Here is a 22,582-nt window from a genome sequence, read left to right as displayed (position 1 = left end):
ACGTTCTAGATTAGATCTAAACTGTAAAGTGAATAACCAAATAAAAAGCAACCAACCACCCACTGTTGAAGACGTCTATGATGTTGATGTTGTTTCAGACCAGTAGGTGGCAGCAAAGCTCCATAATGCTGAGGGGCTGGGTCCATTGTGTGCCTGTTGTGTTGCCATGTCTGTTTACTCAGAGACTTATCTTGTCCACAGTGTTGCTGAAGTTGCTCATTCAGATTCCCTGTGCATATTCATCAACATCTGTGCTTCTGTCTGTTTGATTGGTAGGATAGTTCAAATATACAAAAACAAAATATCTCAATTGAATTTTGAGATGCGAACAAATATTAGTCCGTGAACAAAATAGGACGAGCATATTGTATTTTACTAAATGATATCGAGGATGTTTGGCTTATAGAAATACTTCATTTTATTTTTTTATTTTTATTTATAAGTGTTTGTTTTGTTTTTAATTTTTTTTTTTTTAATTTAATTTACCTCCTATGCAGAAGTGGACTGCGCAGCATTCATTTAATTTAATTTAATTTTTTGTTTTTGTTTTACATTTTCTCAGTTTTTTCGGTTTAGCCTTTTTGCAATCTTTTCTAGTTTCCTGTATTGTGCACGTTTGTTTTGTTTTGTAGGAACCTTAGCCTTAATCTAAGGACTCTTTTGTTTTGCTAGTGAACTATTTTGCTTCCGTAACTTGTATTTTCAATTGAATAACATATACTTTTACTAAATTAAGTTGTGGTGATGTTCTGTGCTCAGGTCCTGAAGCTTTATATGTTAAATGAATTTGGTTAGGTGGTGACCTGATAGCTGAATGGTTAGGATGCACATACTATGTTCATACATGAGCTCTGGTTTCTATTATTGTTATGTTGTTTGCTCATTTGCTCATTGTAATTATTAGTATTAGATGGTTGCTTTTACATGACCCCGATAATGAATTCAGTACACCCTGAAAGAGATGGAAGGAAGACGAGTGTGCGTCTTTTTGCCTTTTCCAGCAATAAGTGAGTTTACTTGTTTTTCAGGTGGTATCTGGCAACCCAGCAGCAGCAGCAGCGGCTCTCCGGGTCCTGACCAGAGACTGTGCAGGGTCCGAACCCAGAGAGGAGCTGCTCAGACACAATGTCCAACACACAACTCCTCAAAGCTGCGGTGCATCAGAAACTGGCCGCAGCTGCTGAGGAGATTTTCCGCCTGTTCGAACAAACTCTCAGAGACTATGAGCAGGAGGTTGTTCTCTCGAAGCAGCGGATGGAGCAGCAGCGCACACTGAGCCGGTGCCAAGGTAACGACAGGTTAACTTTCACCTCCACCACCACCACTCCTCACGTGTCTGCAGAGATGTGCCTCTTATCTCACTGTCAGTCCGCCACACAGCACACAGAAAGTAACGCCATTTTGCATCCCTTGTGTGTATCAGGATGCAAAATGGCTGGCTCCATTAAGTCACAGAAAGGCCTGTGGTCAAATTTGAGATAAGAATTCAGATAGTTTCTTACTTCAAATCAGCTGCGTTTTCATATATATATATATATATATATATATATATATATATATATATATATATATATATATATATATGGGGGTAGACATTACATTTGAAGCTTTAATCTAAACTTCAGCATCATGTTTTTACATTATTTACATTCAGTTTAATTAGAATCTGCTCCTGATGTGGGAAAAATTTACCTTTGACGTTTGAGTTAACAGAGACAAATACATTGTTTATCAATTTCAGTTAAAAGTTTGGGGACTGACTTGAATATAACAAGAAGTGAAAATAATAGTATAATCACATCGTCAGTACCACACAACTCTCATGGACTGCACTTTAACTCAGGTCTAACACTGTACATATTCTGTTTACACTGTATATTCGTTATTATTCCATTTATATTGTTCTGTATTTCCTTACACATACTATTACTTTAAACATTACAATTATGACTGCCCTTGTGGGACTAATAAAGGATTATCTTATCTTGTTTTATCTTATGTGGACATTTTCAGAGCTTCTTTCTCTCTGGTACTATTCATTATTTACCCAAATATTACTGGGTTCTTTCTTGGCCCATGGTTCATGGTTTTGCATGATCTCCGCTTAGCTAAAATCCTAACCTCATTGGGTGAACTGATAACAATGCAAAATCCTGAGGGACATTCACACTGGAACATGTTTCAATACTTTTCTAGTTCTCTATTGAACATATAGAAATCAGAATTTGTTTTTGATCGGTCTAACTGTCTTTCCTCTTGTGTGATAATATCCAGTTCCTGTGCAGCTCTCTGTGGAGAAAGAGGACATCCCGTCGGAGCAGGACCTCTGTGAGGAGGCGACTGACGTGGGCGAGGATGACGAGGAGCTCCTGCAGGTTAAAGATGAACAGGAGGATGAACAGTGGGCCGCTCAGGCAGGTGAAAAGCAGGAGGAGGCTGACACCAAAGAGTCAATGTTCAATATCATCTATGTGCAGAGAAGTGATGAAGATGGGAGACAGTCGCCTTGTCGAAGCCAAGAGGTTGAAAATAGAGCAGACCCTTTGCCCAGCAACTCATCTGTACAGCTGAGAGCAGAACCCGAGAGAGGCCGCTGTGGTGCGACAGAGCCGACCAGTGAAGACAGTGATGATGAGTGGAGAGACAGCAGTCCCCCTCTCTCAGGTGTAAAGAAACCCCTGAAAGCCGGGGAGACAGTAGAGAGGCCGTACACCTGCAGAGTGTGCAACAAGAATTTCAGGGTTAAATCCATCCTGACTCGCCACATGAAGACACACACAGGGGAGAAACCTTACAGCTGCAGTGTCTGCGGCAAAAGCTTCATCCAGCGCTCCTATCTGCACACTCACATGAACTCGCACTCTGGACAGAAGCCGCACACGTGCAGTTACTGCGGCAGAGGATTTACGCAGGTCGGGAACATGAACGCTCACATGCGGATCCACACGGGGGAGAAGCCTCACAGCTGCTCCGACTGTGGCAAGAATTTCAGAGAGAAAGCAGATCTCATCAAGCACACAATAATACACACTGGAGAGAAGCCATACACCTGCACTGTGTGTACCATGAGATTCAGTGCTCACTCCAATCTAACGCGCCACATGAAGACTCATTCAGGGGAGAAGCCATACAGCTGTGCCGCCTGTGGGAAACGATTCTTACGACGCTCCCATTTAATCATTCACATGAAGACTCATGCAGGAGAGAACTCCTCAAAAAACCATCACAACTGCCCATGATATAGAGCCAATGTAAGGTTCAGTTACATTGGCTCTAAAGACACAGTTACGGCTACACTGGATGACGAGGTAGAGGAGTAAAACCAATATCAAAAACAATTTTCCCATAAATAATCTTGTTTCTACGTATAATTCCTCGGTTGTTCAGTAGATGCTCTTGCTTTGGAAGTTTAAATTTTCCCAATTTTAAAAAATTTTGCTTGCCTTGAGTATTAAAAGTGGTAACGCTGCTTTGCCTTTAAGTCTTCATTTCAGTTGCAAAGCAAATGACCATCATAAACAGATGTTGGCCAAGAGATTAGATCAAGCGCTTCAATTGGCGAAGTCCAGAAACCGCTGTAACTTGTCCTCTTGGATTAGGTGTGGCTCTCTGACACTGGCTGAACAATACATGGGTCTGTCTTCACCCGCCATTGCTTGATCACAAGACCCCAAGAAGCTGACTGGGGTGGTAAGTAACTCACATTTCTCAACTTTAACAACGAGCTTGTTCTCCAACAGTCAGCAGAGTACTGACCTAACATGTTGAATATGTTCCTCCACGTCTTGGGACAAGATGAGGATGTCGTCCAAGTAGACAAAGACAGCAATTCAACATGTCCCGCAGGACGTCATTCAGTAGAGCTTGGATAAGCTGTTCCTCAGTGAGACCAAATGTCGTGACCAAATATTCACCAAATATTTAAAAAAGGTGAGGTGGTAGGTGGTGGAGGTCCAGCTTGGAGAAAAATGTGGCTTTATGGAGAAGTTTAAAAGCTGAGTTGTTGAGGGGTAGAGGATAATTATTCTTTACCTAACAAAACAGAGGAGTTGATCATTTGATTATCAAAAAATAAACTTGTTTTATACTGACTATCTACGGAAGCGTATTGCATTCACTTGAAAAAAATAAGCTAATTTTCTGAGATAATTATCTCGGAAAAAAAGAAAAAAAAAGCTGTTTTTCTGATTATTTTCTTCTTAAAATAAATAACTTCTTTCAGATGCTTTTATTTTGAAAGTGACATATATCGTCGCTTTAAACGGTCAGACTCTCCCGTATAAATAACAGTGAACTACAAAAGACTAATGTAGCGGAGCGGTTTGTTCAGGAGGCCTCAGCCGAGAGAGGACACGAGAGATCATACCCGTTTACTTTCCTTCACACTTCAAAACTTCTCTATCGACAGTACCCGTAAGAATCCCTTTCAAAACAAGAGTCCCAACAAACACCTACCTGATGTGTAGAGGAACTACACATCAATCTTCCATAATAAAGCCACTAACAACTGGACAAAAATGAAAACTATCCTTTACCTATCTGTAGCAGTAAGCCCGCGACTATACAGAAACTTCACTTTCAAAATAAACCATTTTTAGAAAACTCTGTTCTAGAAAAAAAGAAAAAGCTCTGTTTTGAGAACAGAAGAAAATATCATTACTAAATTTACATTTGGATTAAAAGGATTAATGTTTTCTTTTTTGTTTTGGGGGAAAAAAGAGCACACTGTCCACTAATTAGATAATTATTGGGGTAAATTGGGGGTTTGTACGATTCTCTCTACAATACAATACTCACAATGTCCACAGGATGTCAATAAAGTTGTTTTTAAAAAAAAGTGAGCGGAACTGTACCCGACGTCACTTCCGTTCCGCGAAGCTGGAAAATTTGGCGCCCCGGTGGTTTAAACAGACCATACACCGACATATGCGGCGGAAACACGGTGAAGATAACGCGACGACAAGCATCCGAGCTCCCGGTCCTCTACTCGGAACGTGTCGCTGGAGGAGGCCGGTGTGTCATAGGAGCTTCCCCGGGTGATGGTAACCAAGAGTCGGTCTAAGTGAAGCAAGCTGAGCTCTGTACGGACACAGGAAACTGACCCGCTCCGTTATCAAGTAACACAGCCACAGACCTGCCTGTGGTTCGATCAGAGTCAACATGAACAGAACCAGACTGAAGAGAACCAAGGTGAGTTAAGATTTCACTCGCAGGAAACACCGTATCCATTTACATTAAACAACACGACAGTGCACCCAGATCCGGGGTTCAGAGGAAGTCAGGTGTGAGTATGTAGTAGTAGTATCACAGTAATGATACAAGTATGACACATGTTGGGAATCTCAGCAGCTAGAACTGAAGAGAAACGTCTTCAAGAAACCCAACCCAGTCCAGTGGACCTGTTTTTAGTACTTGGATGTATCACGACCTGGAAGGCTTAGAATCTCCACAGACAGATGGAACATGTACTTAAAATATCCTAAAGAAAACTACTCAGTGAAGTTGTGGTGCATGCATGTGTATATATGTATGTAATACCATGATATGCAGCTAATAACCGCCATAACTGCCATTGCTGTTGGTTGGAATTGATTTAAATGAATTATTAACTGTCGGTATACGGCTGGAAAACATCAGTCACATCACAAGAGCCAAACATGAAGAATAGAACATTTTAAAGGTCTCCTGTTGTAGAGAGGGAGATATCCAAGACTGCAGGTGTTATATAAATACAGTGAAGGTATCAACACATTCAGTCCAAGGAGAAGTGCCCACAGCTGTATGCAGCAAATCTCCCTTAAAACCATCTGTGACCACTTCTGGAACCCTGAGTACTGTGACCTCACAATGAACTGGTTTAGGATTAAAGCTCAGATTGAGTTTTATATTAAAAAAATAAGAAAAACATAAAATTATCAGATCTTTAGATAATTTTATAATCTATAAAACAATTAATAATAGTGGGTTTCAGTGCTGATATCCCAGACTGCTGAGTGGTTTACTGGCAGCAGGGTACCCGCTCCTTCACTGGAGCTTCTGCCTCTTTATTGTCTAAAATGATATTGAATGTGCTGACTTGTCATATAACAAACAGATGGTACATGTGGTATCTTTGCTTCAGGTGGCTCTTGGAGGACAGAAGAACATCTCATCCTTCTTCTCCTCTGAACCCCAAAAGGTATATAGCACTTCTGTTTCTCTGTTGTGTTTTGTGTAAGTTTCCTCTTTTGTTTCATCGTTTTTGCTTTATTATAATTTTTTTCCTTATTTCTTCACGTTTTTGACAGAACTAACGTTTAAAACCTTAATTAGGCCTATTTGATTGATATCAATACCTAATGTTTTTGAAAAGTCTTATTACATTCTTTTATTATCAGTTCTGTGAATAGAGATTGGGAATTTTCCACTTGTAGTTTATCTATATTTTTCTTTCATCTCTATGTCCTGTGCATTAACAATTTATTCTTGCTATAAAGGTCTATTTAGGTTTTGTAATGAAACTCAAACCTATATTTGACTGTGTTGCTTTTAGGGCGAGTCACTTTCGAGTACGATTTCCATCACTGCATTTGCCAAGACTGAACCTCAGATCAAAAATGATGGCACCGCTCGAGTCAGACTCCACTCCCCGGTAAAGAGGTGCATCCTGGGGGACCTTGAAAACCTCCTGCCCTCCTCGCCAGATCTTCTCCTTTCTGTACCAGAGACCCCGACAAGTCAGATCAGGCTCTCCTCCTCCTCCTCTCCCTCCAGAGAGGAAGGTCGACTGAGCCCCCTGTCCAGCAGAGACGCCACAAGCCTGTGGAATCCTGGCCAGCTGTCCCCTATCTGCCTCAGTCCGCACTCCAAAGGGCAGAATATGCGGAGAACCAAGAGGGAAGAGGGATGTTCTGGCTCCATAAAACGACTCTTCAGTCCCCCTGAAGAGTCCCACAATGCAAAGAGACCGAGAACCATCATCAGCCCCACTGGCAGCAACCTAACAAGAACTGTGATTGGTCATGGGAGGACGCCTCATTTCTCCAGTGACCAGTCTGAGAGGTCAGAGGGTCACTGCCGTGGTACTGGAGTGGTCTTCAATCCCAGCAGACACCCGACCGTGTCACTGAAGTCTGTGTCTTGCTTCAGAAAACATCAGGAAGAGAGAGATGAGGCTGAGACAGACACTGGTTTCACTGTGATAACAGAGCAGAAAGCAGTGGAGGCAAAAACCACAGGAAACCCACACACTGGTCTGGACAAGGATTCTCCCACACTTACTACTGCTGTACACAAACCCAGTGCACAAACCATCACACCTGCTCCACAGGCAGAGGCTGCAAGAACAGCCATGACATCGACGAATGGAGACAAAGGGCCATCGTCCAATCAAGACCAAGCTGAAGGTAATATTGTAGTTATACTTAGAAAAACTGCATTTTGTTAACAGGATTAAATATTACAATATATATGAAGAATATATGAATTATCTACATTGTCATATCTCAGATTACTGCAACAAGTGACACTAAGTCAATAATTTGATAATATGATATAAACACTGCTTTAATGGGGCAGCTGGAGCTTTAGAGGTAGAGTGGGCCGTCCACTAACCAGAAGGTCGTGGTTTGATCCTTGGTTTATTCAGTCTGAACGTGAACACTACATCGCCCTCCTCATCTGAGTGTGAATGATGTTTTATAGAAATTAAAAGGCTGTATGAATGTGACTTGTGCTGTAAAGAGCTTTCGGTGGTTGTTAAATCCTAAATAAGCTCTATATAAATGCACTCTATTTGTTATATATATCTTTGAACTTTGAATGTTTATTTTCCACTTCTAACTTTTTTAATACCAGGGATGACATCTGCGTGTCCTGCGGAAGAGAAGTTAGATGTCAGCTGGTTTGCAGACTTTATGGATGATAGTGAAGGTTTTGTCCCAGAGGTTAAATCCAAGAAACCACGGTGAGAATAACATGAATAGCCACTCCAGAGTTTATTCAGATTAACAAAACAGATGCTTGAACACAACCATTCAACAGCGATGATGACGTTTTTCTCTGCTCCTACAGTAAGGTACCAGATCACGTGATCCTTTCTGGAGGGGCTAACAACCGCTACTGGGTGTTGGATGTTGAGGAGAGGCCTGGTCACAAAATGCTGACCCTCACATGCTACAAATCTCTGCATCCAACTGAGACGTGTCTACTGAAAGATGGATGGTAATGACGCGTGTTAGGACGTCTGCCCCGATGACACCGTCACTAACAACCTTATTTTCAATATAGCATCATACTTTTCACTAAACTCCCAAGATAAATACACGTATCTGCTTCAATATCTATAAGAGCTAAATGAAATGTCAGTTAACGTACAATGTTACTTTTTTCATACTTTTAGTCATACATATACATTTTAGATGAAGTCCACAATATGGCAACATGTTAACAAATTCAATGGGCCCTGTATGTTTCTGTATATGAGCCTGTTTCTATTCGCTCCTTTTCCCAGTAGGTGTCATTCCTATTTAGTGCCCGGGTGTTTTCCCATTCATAAACGCATACATCCATGTGTGCTATTTATCTTTGCTGATTGGTCTTCAGTAAGCGTGTATGTAATAATGATAATTTCCTGGGTGTTCCCAGGGAGATGACGCCTGTTTGCTGCGGTGATGTGGTGCACCTGGAGGGCTGCTCCGGTGACGGCTCCTGGGTGGTGGACCGGGAGCAGGGCTTCCTGGTTCTCCTGCCTGATAGTCTGATCTCAGGCACCAGCATCTCCAGCTCCATCCGCTGCATGAGGCGAGCAGTGCTGAGCGATATGTTCAAGGTAATAAGCTTTCAAGTATAATTCAGAAAAAATATTTTTATCAGCTTCTATTGCGCACTCATTTTCCTTTGGAGCAATGTGTAATTTTTAATGTCAGAACATGAGCTATATAATTGTTGTATTATTCTTTGTATCCCGTTGCACAGTGTGAAAGCTCATAGTAATATTTTATTTATTTTATCAACACAAGGGATTTACTTTGATTACATGACATGTAGTGTTCATGGTGATTTATATACACTCCCCAATGCTTTAATATTTCTCTCTCTCTCTCTCTCATTCATTCTGCTTTGTGTGATGCAGAGTTTTGACGGTGGCTCAAAGCAGATGCTGAATGGCACAATAGTCCACGAGATCTTTCAGAGAGCAGCTACGGCTAAAGATTTTTCTTTGGCCACTCTGACTAAGCTGGCGGACCAGGCGCTGCGTCGTCCTCAGTACCTGGGAGACATGTAAGTGGTTATATCATACCCTGCAGATCCCATTCGAATACAACGCTTGAACAGAGCAGTAAAGATTATAAGCAAACAAGAATAGGTTGGTTGTAAATGATATTCTCAGCATCAGTCTTGTTCAGTGAGGTTTGTGTTCTTCTGTCTGTGTCTCCAGGTACACTTTGGGTGTGAGTCAGGAGGAGATGAAGCAGGAACTGCAAGATTATCTGCCCTCACTGGAACACTGGGCAAAGCAATACCTCAACTCTGCAACACCAAAATCCATCAGTCTCAAAATGTATGTACACACACACACTGCAGTAGTCTTCTTTGTTGTTTTAAGCAAGTCTCATATTAATCCGTGAAATAAATGTCATCAGAAGTGAGACTTTTGGATATTTTCTTACAAAGTAAACACATAAATGTGAATAGAGTTGTGTCAACTTAAAGAGCTGATTATCGGTTCATCTCTGTCTCCATGACTCCAGCCCGAGCAGCAGCAGAGCGCCAAGCAGGGATAAGGACTCTGCAGTGGTGGTAACGGTAACAGAGCTTGTAGATATAGAGGAGAACGTGTGGTCACCGAGATTTGGTCTGAAAGGGAAAATTGATGTGACGGCACGTGTTCGAATCCAAAGTTCAAGGCAGGGCAATCACAGAACCCCGGAGGAGAAGACTTTGCCCCTGGAGCTGAAAACTGGACGAGAGTCGAACTCTATAGAGCATCGCAGTCAGGTTGGTGGACCCCTCGAGTTCAGCTCGGGTAAATCTGCCTGAAGGCAGGTTTAAATCTATCGATCTAAGCAAATTCATTCAAAATCATTTAACCTGACTCACAGTTATGGTTTCAAAATGTGTTTCTGTGTGTTTTGTAGGTGATTCTGTACACTCTGATGAGCAAGGAGAGATACAACCCCGAAGCCGGCCTCCTGCTCTACCTCAAGACTGGAAACCTTCACCCTGTAGTGTCCACTCGCATGGACAGCAGAGGTACACGTGTACACTTACTGTAACTGACGTGCAAGTTGTGGACAATCAATTCACAATCGTATTTTCTCAATTCTACTAAATAAAATCAAAGTGTATCTGATGATCAAGGATTGTTACAAAGAGAAAACAAACACAAACACACACACACACACCAGAACAACTTCACCACTGAAAGTCCACTTTCAACTAAATTGAACCACATCACAATCGTGCAAAAACCAAAGGAGAGTCCTGTCTTTTTTACTCCAGCTTCTCCATCACCTTTCTTACTAAACCTCTCTGTTTATTACAGAGCTGGTAAAGTTGAGGAACACTTTGGTTCATCACATTCACAACTCTGTGGAGAGAGAAGCGAAGCAGAGCCGCCTGTCCAGACTTCCCGACATCTTGACAGACAGACAAACGTGCCGGTATTGTCCTCAGCAAAGAAACTGTGCCTTATACGAGAGGTAAAACTTTTTGATCTCTCTTTGCTGCCATGGAAGAGGAGAGAAACTACTCATAAGGTTAAATCAGTTACAACTTCTTCTCTTATTGTCCCTCTTTTCTGCACACCTCTTCACTTGTCCTCCAGAGCGGTGGATAGCAGCTCCTTGGACGTCAGTGAGGATGTCGTGCGAGACTTCCTGCAGCAGGAGACGGGTCATCTGACCGCACCGTATCTGAATTATTTTTCCCACTGGCTGCTGCTCTGTTGCCTTGAAGCTGCCACCATGGAGGCCAAGAACGGCCGAAAGCGTGTGTGGCTTCAGACGGTCGAGGAGAGGTGAGAAGCTTTAGAGGTTTACTCTCACGCAGTCCACCAGCTGCTGTTACAATGTCACAATGTATGAAACACAAAAACTCTTTTCTTCAACTGAAGTATCTAATTTATTTCGCTCTGTAAACTCTGACTTGTGCTTGTAGTGAGAAGAATGGCAGCTGTGTGGGGAGACTGCAACTCAGTGGTCCAGTGAGCATCCAGGCTGAGGGAGTTTTCCTCCATCGCTTCCAGAGAAGTAGTGTCGCACCACAGCAGGGTTCGGTCAACAGCGGCCCGGCCAGCGGGGATCGCATCGTGGTTAGTGACCAGGAAGGTCGTTTTGTTGGCTTGGCAACAGGATACATGTGTGAGGTCAGCTTGTCACAGATCAGCTGCACTCTGGACAGGTGAGAACAAATCGTCATATCGCTGCCATCTTGATTATTTCATCTCAAAGACAATTCATGGTTTTGAACTTTATTGACAGCTGTTTTGTTGTTGTTGTGCGTTTCACAGAGACTTGTCAAAGTTCAGTGGTGTGTTGCTTCGTTTGGACGTTGATGAAGGTGTAGTGGGCCTCAGTACTCACCTCACCAATCTCTCCAGACTGATGGAGAACTGTCAGGACAGGTCGGTACAGTAAATTCAAAAGTTGTGGTGTTATTAAAGTATGATGGCATTGCATGTTGGTGATGGTACAACAGGCTTATATGCTGGATAATAACTAAGCGCCAATTCTTTGTTATGTGTAAAAGTGCCTCTTGACTGTTTCTTTGAAAATTTAAAGTGATGTTCAACACACACGTCCGTCCATTTGCAGTGACCGTCTGAGGGAGCTGGTTATTTACCTTCGTCCTCCACAGTTTATCTCCAACCTCAGTTCAGTTCTGCCCAGAGACGCCAAAGACACCGTGGCCAACATTCTCAAAGGTGCAGAAGCTTCTCTCTTCTGTTTTCCTTCTATGCCTTTCTCATGTCTTTTTCAGGGGGGCAATGATATAAATGAGCAACTTCTTGGAAATAAGACATTTTGCTAAGATACTAGAATTGTAGTTTCTTACCTAAATTAATTGTTAAAAACTGCACACAATCATATATATCTTATATAAAGACATCTCATCAGTTGAGTGGGAGACTACATGATAGAACATTTCATATAATGATTATAGTGACTAGAAGGATCGTTGTAATTGGTGTTGTTAAACTATTGAACATTTTTTAAAAACTAGGAAAACACTGAAATCGTTCATTCATCATCACTATCTAATATTATGATTGTCTCTTTTACTTGCCCCAAACATCTTATCTTGTGTGTTGCATTTGTTTGTATGTAATGTTCCCATGCACGTCTAACATACATACAAGTACGAAGAAAGTGACAGCAACTACATTTAGCCCTAAAACTGACATAAATACAGAGGAGTCTTGAAACTGAGTCCATAGGGTTTCAGCTGCTAAAACACTTTCACAACCAATTTGATGATTGTCAAATTTTAAACACTCTAAAGTTCTTTGTTGGGCGAATCAATAAGTAATGTGTAATTAAAGTGGGTGAATAAAGTCTGTAGTCTTTATAAAGTCCCATTCATAATGCATTGAAACCACTACCATTATCCTTAGTGCATTTTGGATGATATTTGGTTGTGTTTGTGTTAGGACTCAACAAACCCCAGAAGCAGGCTATGAAGAAGGTGTTGCTGTCTAAAGACTACACACTGATTGTTGGTATGCCTGGTACAGGCAAAACCACAACCATCTGCACCCTGGTAAAACATCATCACCTGTAAACCTGACCTAAATCATAAATAATTATTTACTCTTAAGAACTCTTCTCTCATAATTCCTTCTGACTCTGTCTTAGGTTCGCATCCTACATGCGTGTGGCTTTAGTGTGTTGCTGACCAGCTACACCCACTCTGCCGTGGACAACATCCTGTTGAAGCTGAAGCGTTTCCGGATCGGGTTTCTGCGTCTTGGACAGGGCCAGAAGGTTCGCTGTTGTAATGTGTAAAAATAATGAATTATCATAATAATCTGTATTTATTAAATATTAAGGAATAACAATTGTATATATATTGAAAGTGCAAAAGCCTAGAACTCCTGTATTATCCCCTCCTCATCTTTATCTCGAACTTGCTCTGATTCCTTTACTGTTTTCTTCCACCTCCTCCAGGTTCATCCAGATATTCTGCCCTACACAGAAGAAATTGCCAGGAAGACAGGAATTCATTCTCCCTCAGACTTGGAGCAGCTCTACAACAAGGAGGTGAAGAAATAGTTTAACAATGCAATCATCTTTTTTTATTTATTTAGAAGTTTATTTTTAAGATGTTTTACAGCTGATCCCAATGTTTTTCCCACCTAAGGACGTTTGACTGAACATAAAATGAGTAAATGTCTTCCGATTCAATACCAATCCCCTCTCTCTCTAGTTGGTAGTGGGGACCACCTGTATGGGCATCAAGCATCCCATTTTCACACATCGGCGGTTTGATTTCTGCATCGTAGACGAGGCGTCGCAGATCAGCCAGCCCATCTGTCTGGGACCCCTGTTCTACGCCAAGAGATTTGTCCTGGTTGGAGATCACCAACAACTGCCGCCAATAGTGCAAAACCAGGAAGCGAGGTAATGTGTGTGTAAATCATAGGTGTAACTGAGGTGTACGTTAATTTGTGTTTCCTACTAGAAAAAGCTTTTTATCATCATCATTTACAAGTTCGGTCCTTTCTTATCTATTTCTCCAGGTCACTTGGGATGGATGAAAGTCTATTTAAGCGACTGGAGCTCCACAGTGAAGCAGTGGTTCACCTCAATGTACAGTACCGGATGAACAGGTAAGGCTACTGTATGTGTGTCTAGTCTTTGTCTTATTTGTTATGATCCATAAAACCATTCAAATGGCTATTTCACAACCATTTACTGCTAATAGTATCAATACAGAAGTAGGTGTAGCTACTGTAAACTTCATTATGAACCTGTATTTAATTAGACATGGTTTCAAGTATTTCCACTCAATGATAAATGATTTGTTCTATGTTTGTTTCAGGCAGATAATGTCTCTCAGTAACTCCCTGATGTACGAGGGCCGTCTGGAGTGTGGATCAGAGAGGACGGCCTCGGCTCTGCTCACTCTGCCCTTCCTGCTCTCCGTCCAGTCGGAGCTTACTTCCTACTCTCAGGCTCATCCACAGCATGACCTGGCGTGGATCCAGGCCACTTTGTTGCCTGGCAACCCCGTTTACTTCCTTGACTGTTCAATGGTTGGTTGAAAATAGAAAACGTGCTTCAACCAATAGTTTGTTGTTGTTTTTTTAAATATGTTGTGTTGAGATAGAAATTAGTCCGTTTTGAAGTGAAACACTCTGGTGTTAGAATTGAAGATTTAAACTGAGTGAAGGTGCTGCTCGTCTAAAACTGTCTGAGCCTGATGGTAATCTAACCGTAATGGAAATAAACTACACCTCACTGTTTAGTTATGTTCTTAATCTGACATTTCTCAGTTTATGTTGCAATATACATATTTTTACAATCTACTGATGCTGATTACATCAAATATTCGTTCTAATTTTTTTACATATAGGCTGAAATAGATTTCCCTATGGTGATAGGTAAGCATATAGGGCAGCTGCTGTAACTGTAGAAGAAAGTGGTCAAAACAATATGACCACACTTATAGTGTTTTGGGATGTTGTGCTGGTCTTAATGTTTTTGTCCCCTGTTTGTTTCCAGGTGCCTGCACTGGAGTCGGTGGAGCAGGGAGGTGTCAGCAATCACAACGAGGCTGCTCTCATACACATGTTGCTTTCACTGTTAATAAAGGTAAATCAACTGATTCTCAACTATTTATGGTATTAAAGTTATTCAATACAATGATATAAGTGGGAGTGGAATAGTCTTGTGTGCTAACTATGCTGCTTATACTGCTTATTTCATTTTTTTTCAGGCAGGATGTAAGCCCAGTGATATAGGCGTCATCGCTCCCTACAGACAACAGTTGAAGAGCATCTCTGCTCTGCTGCAGTCCTCTGCCTTCACTGGGGTGGAGGTGAACACAGTCGACAAATACCAGGGACGAGACAAAGGTCTGATCGTGTTTTCTTTTGTCAGGAGCACGACAGAGGAAGGAAACGTAAGTGTTTCACTTCCCAACTCCCCTTTTCACTCTTATCCTGGAGCCTCTGTCTCTTTATGAGTGAAGACCTGACATGACCCCTCTCCCTCTCTCTGTTAACAGTTAGGCGAGTTGTTGAAGGACTGGCGCAGACTGAATGTCGCCATTACCCGGGCCAAACACAAGCTGCTGATGGTGGGCTCTGCCACAACACTACGACGCTACGCACCTGTGGAGAAGCTGCTCAGCCATCTCCAGCAAGAGAACATGATATCCTTTACAAAAACCTCATGATGCTACCACTCCATGTTTCTTCATTTTCACAGCAAATCGTATGAATTGTGCCAAACAAATCACTTTTTTCACATCTTCTGTGTCTGCAAATTATTTTCTTGAACGTTTGCTTCACATTATCAAGCTCCCGCCAGCTGCTCACCAGGCCTTACCCAGCATGCACCTATGACAGACGGCAGTGTGAAGCCATGATGGTGTCTCGGAACAACTGCTTGTCTCACAGTGGAGCGGGCGGTCGCTGTGGGAATTTCAACAGGGCAGCGCCTGGGAACCAGTCCGAAAAAAAGCCCTGCGTGATCCGTCAGGTTGTTGTGATCAAACGTAAAGTACAAGCTGTGAACACTTCTACAGGTTTCAGTTCTCAATGACACAAAATAGTGTCACTATCATGTGAATTTTTACTTTTACTATATTTAACAGACCAGTTCTGACCTCAACAACTTGTCGGCTTTGAGACAAACACTGCTTCATGTCCACGTTAAATATATTTGTTTTATAATCGCAACCTTCTATAATACAAATAACTTGAAGATTGAGGTGGCTTTGGGTTATGAAAGTGATATTTTAATAAATGGGCAAGTCTACCATTGACATTCCGAACAAAATGCTTTGTTGGTTTCATATGCACTGATCGATAGAATGTTTTTTTTAGACTGGTACATTTCTACAGATTGTGAGAATATCATTTGATGTTACAGTTGGAAGACCTCATTCTCTGAAACTAGTGACTTACCCTCAAACGATGTGGCTCTGTTGTCTTTTTTCATTGTTTTTAACAGCACACAGTTTGTAATCCAGTTTTAATAGTGTACGTGTAGCTGCCCCCATTGTGCAACACTAAAGAGCAAGGACTGACCTGTTAAACCTGTTGCCACAAAACTAAAACTGTAGCTAAAACATGTCTGTAATAGATGTCTGGTACGACGCATCAAATGAGGAGTGGTCACTTTTCATAAAAACAATCATACTGTTAATAACAGCAAATACTCAAGTAAAGCCAAGCATTTTAGTTATTTCAATTCCTTTGTGTAACGCATATCCAAAGCTGCACAGGGACTGCATTATTTCAGTGGATACTACATGATATCCTAACTGTTAAAACTCTGAATTAGTAGGTAAAAATACAATTCATGGGATTCATTTAATTTTTTAATACAATGAAAAAAGCATTTCAGATAACATCCTGATGACCTGGCGAGCTGCGATTCTTCGATTGATCCGTTTTTCTTCCAGCACAATCTCTGATTTTACATGTTTTGTTTATGTGCAATATTGTGATTTTTCCATTGTGATGTATGAATAAATAATAAAAATCCTAACAAAGTGTTTAATGCGTTTTCTTGTATGTTGTTGCCAGTGTCCTCTTCTACTCTCAGGAACAAGTTGACTGTTTCAGTATCTCAAACCCTCTTTGCTTGAGTGTGTGTGTAACTACAGTGTGATGGTTCCCTGCAGAATAGTGACAGTTTGTCCAGCGATGTTGATTCTCCCATCGTCTCTCACTTCAAGTTCCAGCTCCCCACCTCGACTGGAGCACTGGTAAGCTACACACACAAAAGATCTGAGGGTTAGTATGGTACAGTTCAGTAGTGATGACTGCCTGAACCTTTGTCATTAACTAAATTATCACCAACATGTTTTAACTTGTAGAAAAAGATTTTGGTTTTGTCCCCCAACTGTCTGTTTGAATAAAAGAGTAAATTATACGAATGCCATATTGATTACCCAGCATTTTCTTCTTCCCCAGTTTCTCAGACCAGTAGCTACCGAGGACAGTGTGAGCAGAACCTGCAAAGACATCAAACTCATAAGGCCAGAAATTGAAGACCAGATTTTACAAGAGTGAGACTGACATCTAAAATACTCGTACTTTTCCTTGGACCTGTAACTTGTATGTTAATGTGTAGAATACATTAATGACAATGTGATATAAGATTATGTCGATGTATTCTAAGAAAAAAAATATCCACCCTACATTCAAATGAAGCAGGGAGAATGTGGAGGTGTAGTGTCTGTAGAGTTACCTGTGACGGGATCCTCAGGGATTCCATTCCATGGAGCAAAGTATCTGGAGTAGAAGTCGTGTTCTGACTGGGCTATTGGTCGACATACATTGCAGTGATGGGGTTAGGGTTAAGATCACAAAGCTGTCCAGAGATACCCCCACTGATCTGGCTATTCTTTACCTTTCATGGTGACAATGAGTCCTTTGACTCTTCCACTTTTCTCACTTCTCTGAAGAGTGACGGGGTCGACTTTCAGACTGGTTAGCACTGACCTGCAGGCAACACACATTTTTTTTAAAATTAATTTAAATAATGAGTTTAAATTAGGTTTTGTCTGAACTGTAACATCTTTGATCCTTTTTCAACGTGTCTAGTGACTCCTTGGAATATATATATATTGTGTGTGTGTGTTTGACTGTAACCTGTCACAGCTGTCAGCCAGTCGAACCATCAGTTTCTTAGTGTTGTCGCTCATATAAACATCCTGAACTGGGTGGTTCCCAACTGCTGCCTGTTTCACACGCAGAAGCAGAGATGGAGTTTAAACACTAGAATTAACTCCCACTGCTCTACTGATGGGCTCATGTGGACAGTAAAGCAGGAGTAAGAGCTGTAGAACATTCCCTCACAGAGAGAGGAGGTGTCTGTAAGGTCCTTCTTACTGACCTTGATGATGTCTCTGAACTCACTAGGATCCTGCAGAGAGAGAAAAAATGTATAATTCTGGCATTTTGCTGTTTTTCTTTTGATTTTATTACGATTCTGCTCATCAAACTACAGCTGCTCTGTATGTAACAGCACTGAGCTGGGTGAAGAGCTGCTGGGTTTCACCAAAGCTGTTTTCTTGATATTGATGCTGAATATTGTTAGCATAGCATAGATTGACTGCAGATGTGCCTTTGCTTTAATCATTTTGCTCCATTTTTGTATTTTCAACTTTCGTCACTGTATTGCATGGTGTGGCTAATGGTTTCATATCTTTGAGCCCTACAGATTTACATAGTGGGTGTTTTACCCTTTGGCAAAAATATACATCTTTAACCTTGAAACAAATAATTGACTCTAACTTCCTGATGTCCTGATGTGTTGATCTGACCTCATAGACACACACTGTACCTCCTGGGTGGGCGGGTTGAGAGGAAAGTCCATGACGTAGCCCTTGCTCTGCTTGGTGACCGCCAGATCTCCACTGCTGGTCTCAAACACCACTACAGGATTCACATTCTCTAACAGATGGACCATATGATTATTGGATCTGATACTCAAAGTCTGGCTGATGAATTACGTTTTTACATGTAACTTAGTCATGTGAACTAAAAGCTAAAAGCTCCTTTGCTCTTCTGTGTATCAAGCTGCATTGTTTTATACATGGAAATGTTTTAAAATAACAGGTTTACATTGAAAATACCTGCCAGTTTAATTAGTATGATCATATTCAACTTCATGGCTTCACTGGTCCTGACCAGTGGGTCATGCTACCACTGCATTACCAGACTAATATACTCTATATGTGTATATGTGTGTTCAGTCTGTATCTTACTCTTATGCTGGAACAGCACTGCAGCGGAGGCCAGAGTAGCGTGACCACACAGATTCACTTCAGTGGTCGGTGTAAACCATCTGAGACGGAACCTTGATCCTGTTCATCACATCACATTTTTCAGATGGGTGCTTTATCGCAAACACAACTTCAACATGTCCGTCCCCCCTTTTGTGTTACCGTCAACAGAGACCTTATAACCACACTATGAGAAACTGCTTAGCTTCAGATTTAGCAAAGTCTCTTTCTAAAGCGAAATTTACACAAAAAATGTATAGATGTTGCATTGATCAAACTAAATTTGTCTTTTCAAACACAGTGATATCATGTCCCAATTCATCACTGTATACTAATCCCAAACAGGTTTTGAGTGTGACTCTCTTTCTTTTTTTCAGTTCCCCACATTATTAGACTTATGGCGCAATAAGAAAATGTATAGTCCTATAATTATAAAATTCCTATGGGTAAATTGTGTGATATTCATATGCAACATACAGTATCGATGAGATGATCTGATGTGGAATTGTAAGTGGAAAATAATGATAGGTTGAACTTTGTCTCTTTACAATGTCGCTCCGATACAGTGGGACCAAAAATTCAAGCTGATCTTTTAACAGAAAATAACTTTGGACACAGTGATTATTGGCCAAGATCCACTGCATTGCTTACAGCAGTATTGTCTCCATCCAAACAGTCTTAAAAACAAGATGGTCGTACAGGTTATGACCAAGGTTTATTAACTGTAGTGAAATTAAGTGAGCAGATATTATCTGACCTGTAGAGAAAGTGTCAGAGGGGTTGATTGTGGTGATGAAAACAGTTTCTGACAGGTTCATCTCTGCTGCGATCTTCTGATACAACTCATCACTCAGCTCCTGTTGAAAACACATAGAGAAATATTTTAGTTGTGACATATGTCACTGTGGTGCATACATACAGTATAGATGGATGGGTGGAAAGTATGTCAGACTGCTTAGTTACAATAAACTATATAATCATGTGACACATGAACAGCTACGATTTTGTGGAAAAATGCAAATATAAAAACTCAATCAGCAAATGTTACGAGCAGTATCTGGTCTATTTGAGCCAAATGCAAAGATAAACAGTATAGAAGCAGCCTGTCTAAGTGGGCGTCAGAGTGATATGACATAGACCCACTGTGCATTAGCCTTAATACTCACGTGCATTAGTGGACATACTGCTGCAGGGTTTCCCTTGAATGGTAAATTAGTGAAGGCGTCCACTGTAAATACTGGAATCTCCATCGTGTTTACTGTTTAAACTGTAATTTAAATTTAAATTTACTGTTGACTCCAGCGAGGCAGTGAGCACGGTGGGGTTTCAGCCTTCTGCTGACAGTGGACTTTGGACACTGTCTACTTGTTTTGTCAGGGTTGCCAGACTTTCAGCCTGTGTTCGGCTTTATGAGCGTAGTGTCAGACGCTCAGTGTGTGTTAGTATCGGCTCAGACTATAATACACCTCTCATTTAAAAACAGTCAATGAATGACTGGTTACCCAACAGCTCTTGCTTTGTTTCGGATGAATGGCATGAGCTTGGTTTTGTGCTTGTTACAGATTGACCATAATGACCTATATGAGAGTATATAGTACACTGTCTAATAGGGAGGGGGGGGGGTACTGTACCACCTGCAACTTTAATGTAATGAACATACTAATGCATCAATGAATGTAATTCTATGAAATAATATACCTTAATGTGAAATTGGATTAAAAGAACAGTAAGTATATAAACTACTTACTCTACTTTTAAATGTAGGACTTATACCTTTAACAAAGTATTTCTACACCAAGCTGTGTATGAATAATCTTCTAAGGATATTATAATAATTATTATTATTATTATTATTAGTAGTAGTAGTAGTAGTAGTAGTAGAAGTGAATAACGTTATTTTGAGTAGTCACGCCATATCGTACCCAGGGTAGGAAATTTACATATTTTGTAGGGGACAATTTTTGATTGGACACTTTTTTTTTTTAACTCGTGAAATAACATTTAACCTTTGTTCAAAAAAATAAATATACTTATTTAGGCTTAAAGTATACGAGCAATTGCCATCAAATGGCAATAATAGGACTATTAGGCAGTAGTCTACAGATTCAAAGTGTTTTCTTAGATTGTTTTTAACAAAAAACAAACAGAAATCAGACAATCATATTCAATTTTATTCTTATTTCTTTGTGGTTATTTATTGATATAATTCATTGTTAACTCTCACTGCTGTAAAAATGTGAAGTGCAGACACTGTTTGCCTGGGCACTGAAAGACCCTAAAGTACATGATGATAATAATATCAACAATGATGATAATGTGAATAATAATAATAATTCTTATTATTAGGCTTCACTATAATGTTGGGAATTAGTTAAGTGTTATTTGAAAATGTGTTCTATCAAGAAAATACTGTTTTCATGTAGTTGAAATTAAATACTACTGAATTATTGAAGTATTTATACGATAGTTACTCAAATTACATAAAAGAACGTGAAGATTATTCCCATTTATTATGAGATTAGAAGTTTGGTGAAATTGAACTAAAATTCCGTGTTGGGTACATGAGGTATGCCAGAGGACTTAAATAAGAATTTAGTTCCACATTGATTGCATAATATCTTACACTTTGTAAATTTAAAACATAAATAAATGAATAAATACAGAATATTAAAAAAAATGAAAAAAAAAATATTTAAAAATTAAATTAAATTAATCCTGCACAGTTCCCTTCTGCGCAGGATGTGCGCACTCGACTTTAGCGGACTGCGCAGGATTAATTGAATTGATTTTTTTTTTTTTCATTTTGATTTAATTTATTTATTTTTGTATTTAAATTTACAAAGTGTAAAATATTGTGCAATTAATAGGTGGCTGAAGTCCTGCCTAGGCCGAGGCGGTGGACTAGTGGCAGAAAACTTGGACTACTGGCAGAGAAGGGGTCTCTGGTTCGATGCTGGTTCGACTCCACGGTTCGTCTCCTCGGAGTTGCGTAAACTTGCCTGGATGGTGTAACGAACCTGGACCTGTCCAAAGTTCAAAAAGACTCTTCTCCCTACCCTGTCTAGTGCCCCTGAGCAAGGCACCTTACTCCCCCAACATCTGCTCCCCGGGCGCCGTACCTGGCAGCCCACTGCTCTGCTCTGCTCAGTGTGTCCTGCACCAGATGGGTGAAATGCAGAGGACTAATTTCCCCAATGCATGAGTGTGTTTGTGCATGTGTGTGGGATTAATAAAAGTGTATCTTCTATCTTCTTAAGGGTCTCAGTATCTTGCCAGAGTGGAAATTGAACCGCCATCATTCTCTCATCAAGTTTAGCTTTTATTTCAAGTTATTTATGACGTTTCATAGATTTATATTTAGACTAATGTCTGCAAATGTTGACACCTTTAAGGCTTTTATTGTTCTTTACATTTTGAAAATTTGAAGGTTTTAATGTTCTTTATCTTAATGTTATCATGTAGGTGAAACATTTGAATTTTAAAACACTTTCTACCCGAGATTATTTACAACATAACATTGAGTAATGCTGTTTGAGGGGGGCCCTGGGAGATTCAAGTAATCAAGTAACTTCCACAAAGTTACTTGATAGTTATTAAATGTCTCTGACCCTCCCGCCGGGTCCCACGGAGGCAGAGC

The 22,582-nt window shown here is 40.6% G+C and overlaps 3 protein-coding genes and 1 long non-coding RNA gene across 4 annotated transcripts; 2 read left to right on the top strand and 2 right to left on the bottom strand.

The window, feature by feature from the left end:
• Nucleotides 1-1,099: 1,099 nt before the first annotated feature.
• LOC132998734 (zinc finger protein 260-like) lies at nucleotides 1,100-3,430 on the top strand. The gene is made up of 2 exons (XM_061068479.1): nucleotides 1,100-1,288; nucleotides 2,275-3,430. Exons 1-2 carry the CDS (start codon nucleotides 1,126-1,128, stop codon nucleotides 3,237-3,239), a joined length of 1,128 nt encoding a protein of 375 aa, XP_060924462.1. The 5' UTR covers nucleotides 1,100-1,125; the 3' UTR covers nucleotides 3,240-3,430.
• Nucleotides 1,707-3,042, bottom strand: LOC132998735 (uncharacterized). Its single transcript, XR_009678004.1, has 2 exons — nucleotides 2,850-3,042; nucleotides 1,707-2,713 (listed from the first exon to the last, which is right to left on the bottom strand). It is a non-coding gene; the product is annotated as an uncharacterized LOC132998735 (long non-coding RNA).
• Nucleotides 3,431-5,984: 2,554 nt separating the features above from the next.
• dna2 (DNA replication helicase/nuclease 2) lies at nucleotides 5,985-16,769 on the top strand. Its single transcript, XM_061067814.1, has 24 exons — nucleotides 5,985-6,178; nucleotides 6,533-7,385; nucleotides 7,837-7,945; nucleotides 8,053-8,202; nucleotides 8,626-8,809; nucleotides 9,113-9,261; nucleotides 9,419-9,541; nucleotides 9,732-9,978; nucleotides 10,119-10,233; nucleotides 10,526-10,682; nucleotides 10,808-10,999; nucleotides 11,140-11,382; nucleotides 11,492-11,605; nucleotides 11,796-11,905; nucleotides 12,632-12,741; nucleotides 12,837-12,965; nucleotides 13,149-13,241; nucleotides 13,408-13,601; nucleotides 13,721-13,810; nucleotides 14,023-14,236; nucleotides 14,706-14,795; nucleotides 14,920-15,105; nucleotides 15,211-15,357; nucleotides 15,497-16,769. The coding sequence occupies exons 1-24, from the start codon at nucleotides 6,095-6,097 to the stop codon at nucleotides 15,548-15,550; spliced, it is 4,137 nt and encodes a 1,378-aa protein (XP_060923797.1). The 5' UTR covers nucleotides 5,985-6,094; the 3' UTR covers nucleotides 15,551-16,769.
• On the bottom strand, nucleotides 16,518-20,309 carry LOC132998267 (phenazine biosynthesis-like domain-containing protein). The gene is made up of 10 exons (XM_061067813.1): nucleotides 20,112-20,309; nucleotides 19,703-19,802; nucleotides 18,928-19,026; nucleotides 18,504-18,613; nucleotides 18,054-18,083; nucleotides 17,810-17,898; nucleotides 17,568-17,659; nucleotides 17,406-17,477; nucleotides 17,107-17,169; nucleotides 16,518-16,925 (listed from the first exon to the last, which is right to left on the bottom strand). The coding sequence occupies exons 1-10, from the start codon at nucleotides 20,193-20,195 to the stop codon at nucleotides 16,813-16,815; spliced, it is 852 nt and encodes a 283-aa protein (XP_060923796.1). The 5' UTR covers nucleotides 20,196-20,309; the 3' UTR covers nucleotides 16,518-16,812.
• Nucleotides 20,310-22,582: the final 2,273 nt, after the last annotated feature.

This window comes from Limanda limanda, chromosome 3 (genome assembly GCF_963576545.1).
Source record: "Limanda limanda chromosome 3, fLimLim1.1, whole genome shotgun sequence".
Lineage (NCBI taxonomy): Eukaryota > Metazoa > Chordata > Actinopteri > Pleuronectiformes > Pleuronectidae > Limanda > Limanda limanda.
The sequence above is the reverse complement of the archived record's forward strand: the minus strand, read 5'-3'. Positions and strand labels throughout refer to the sequence as shown.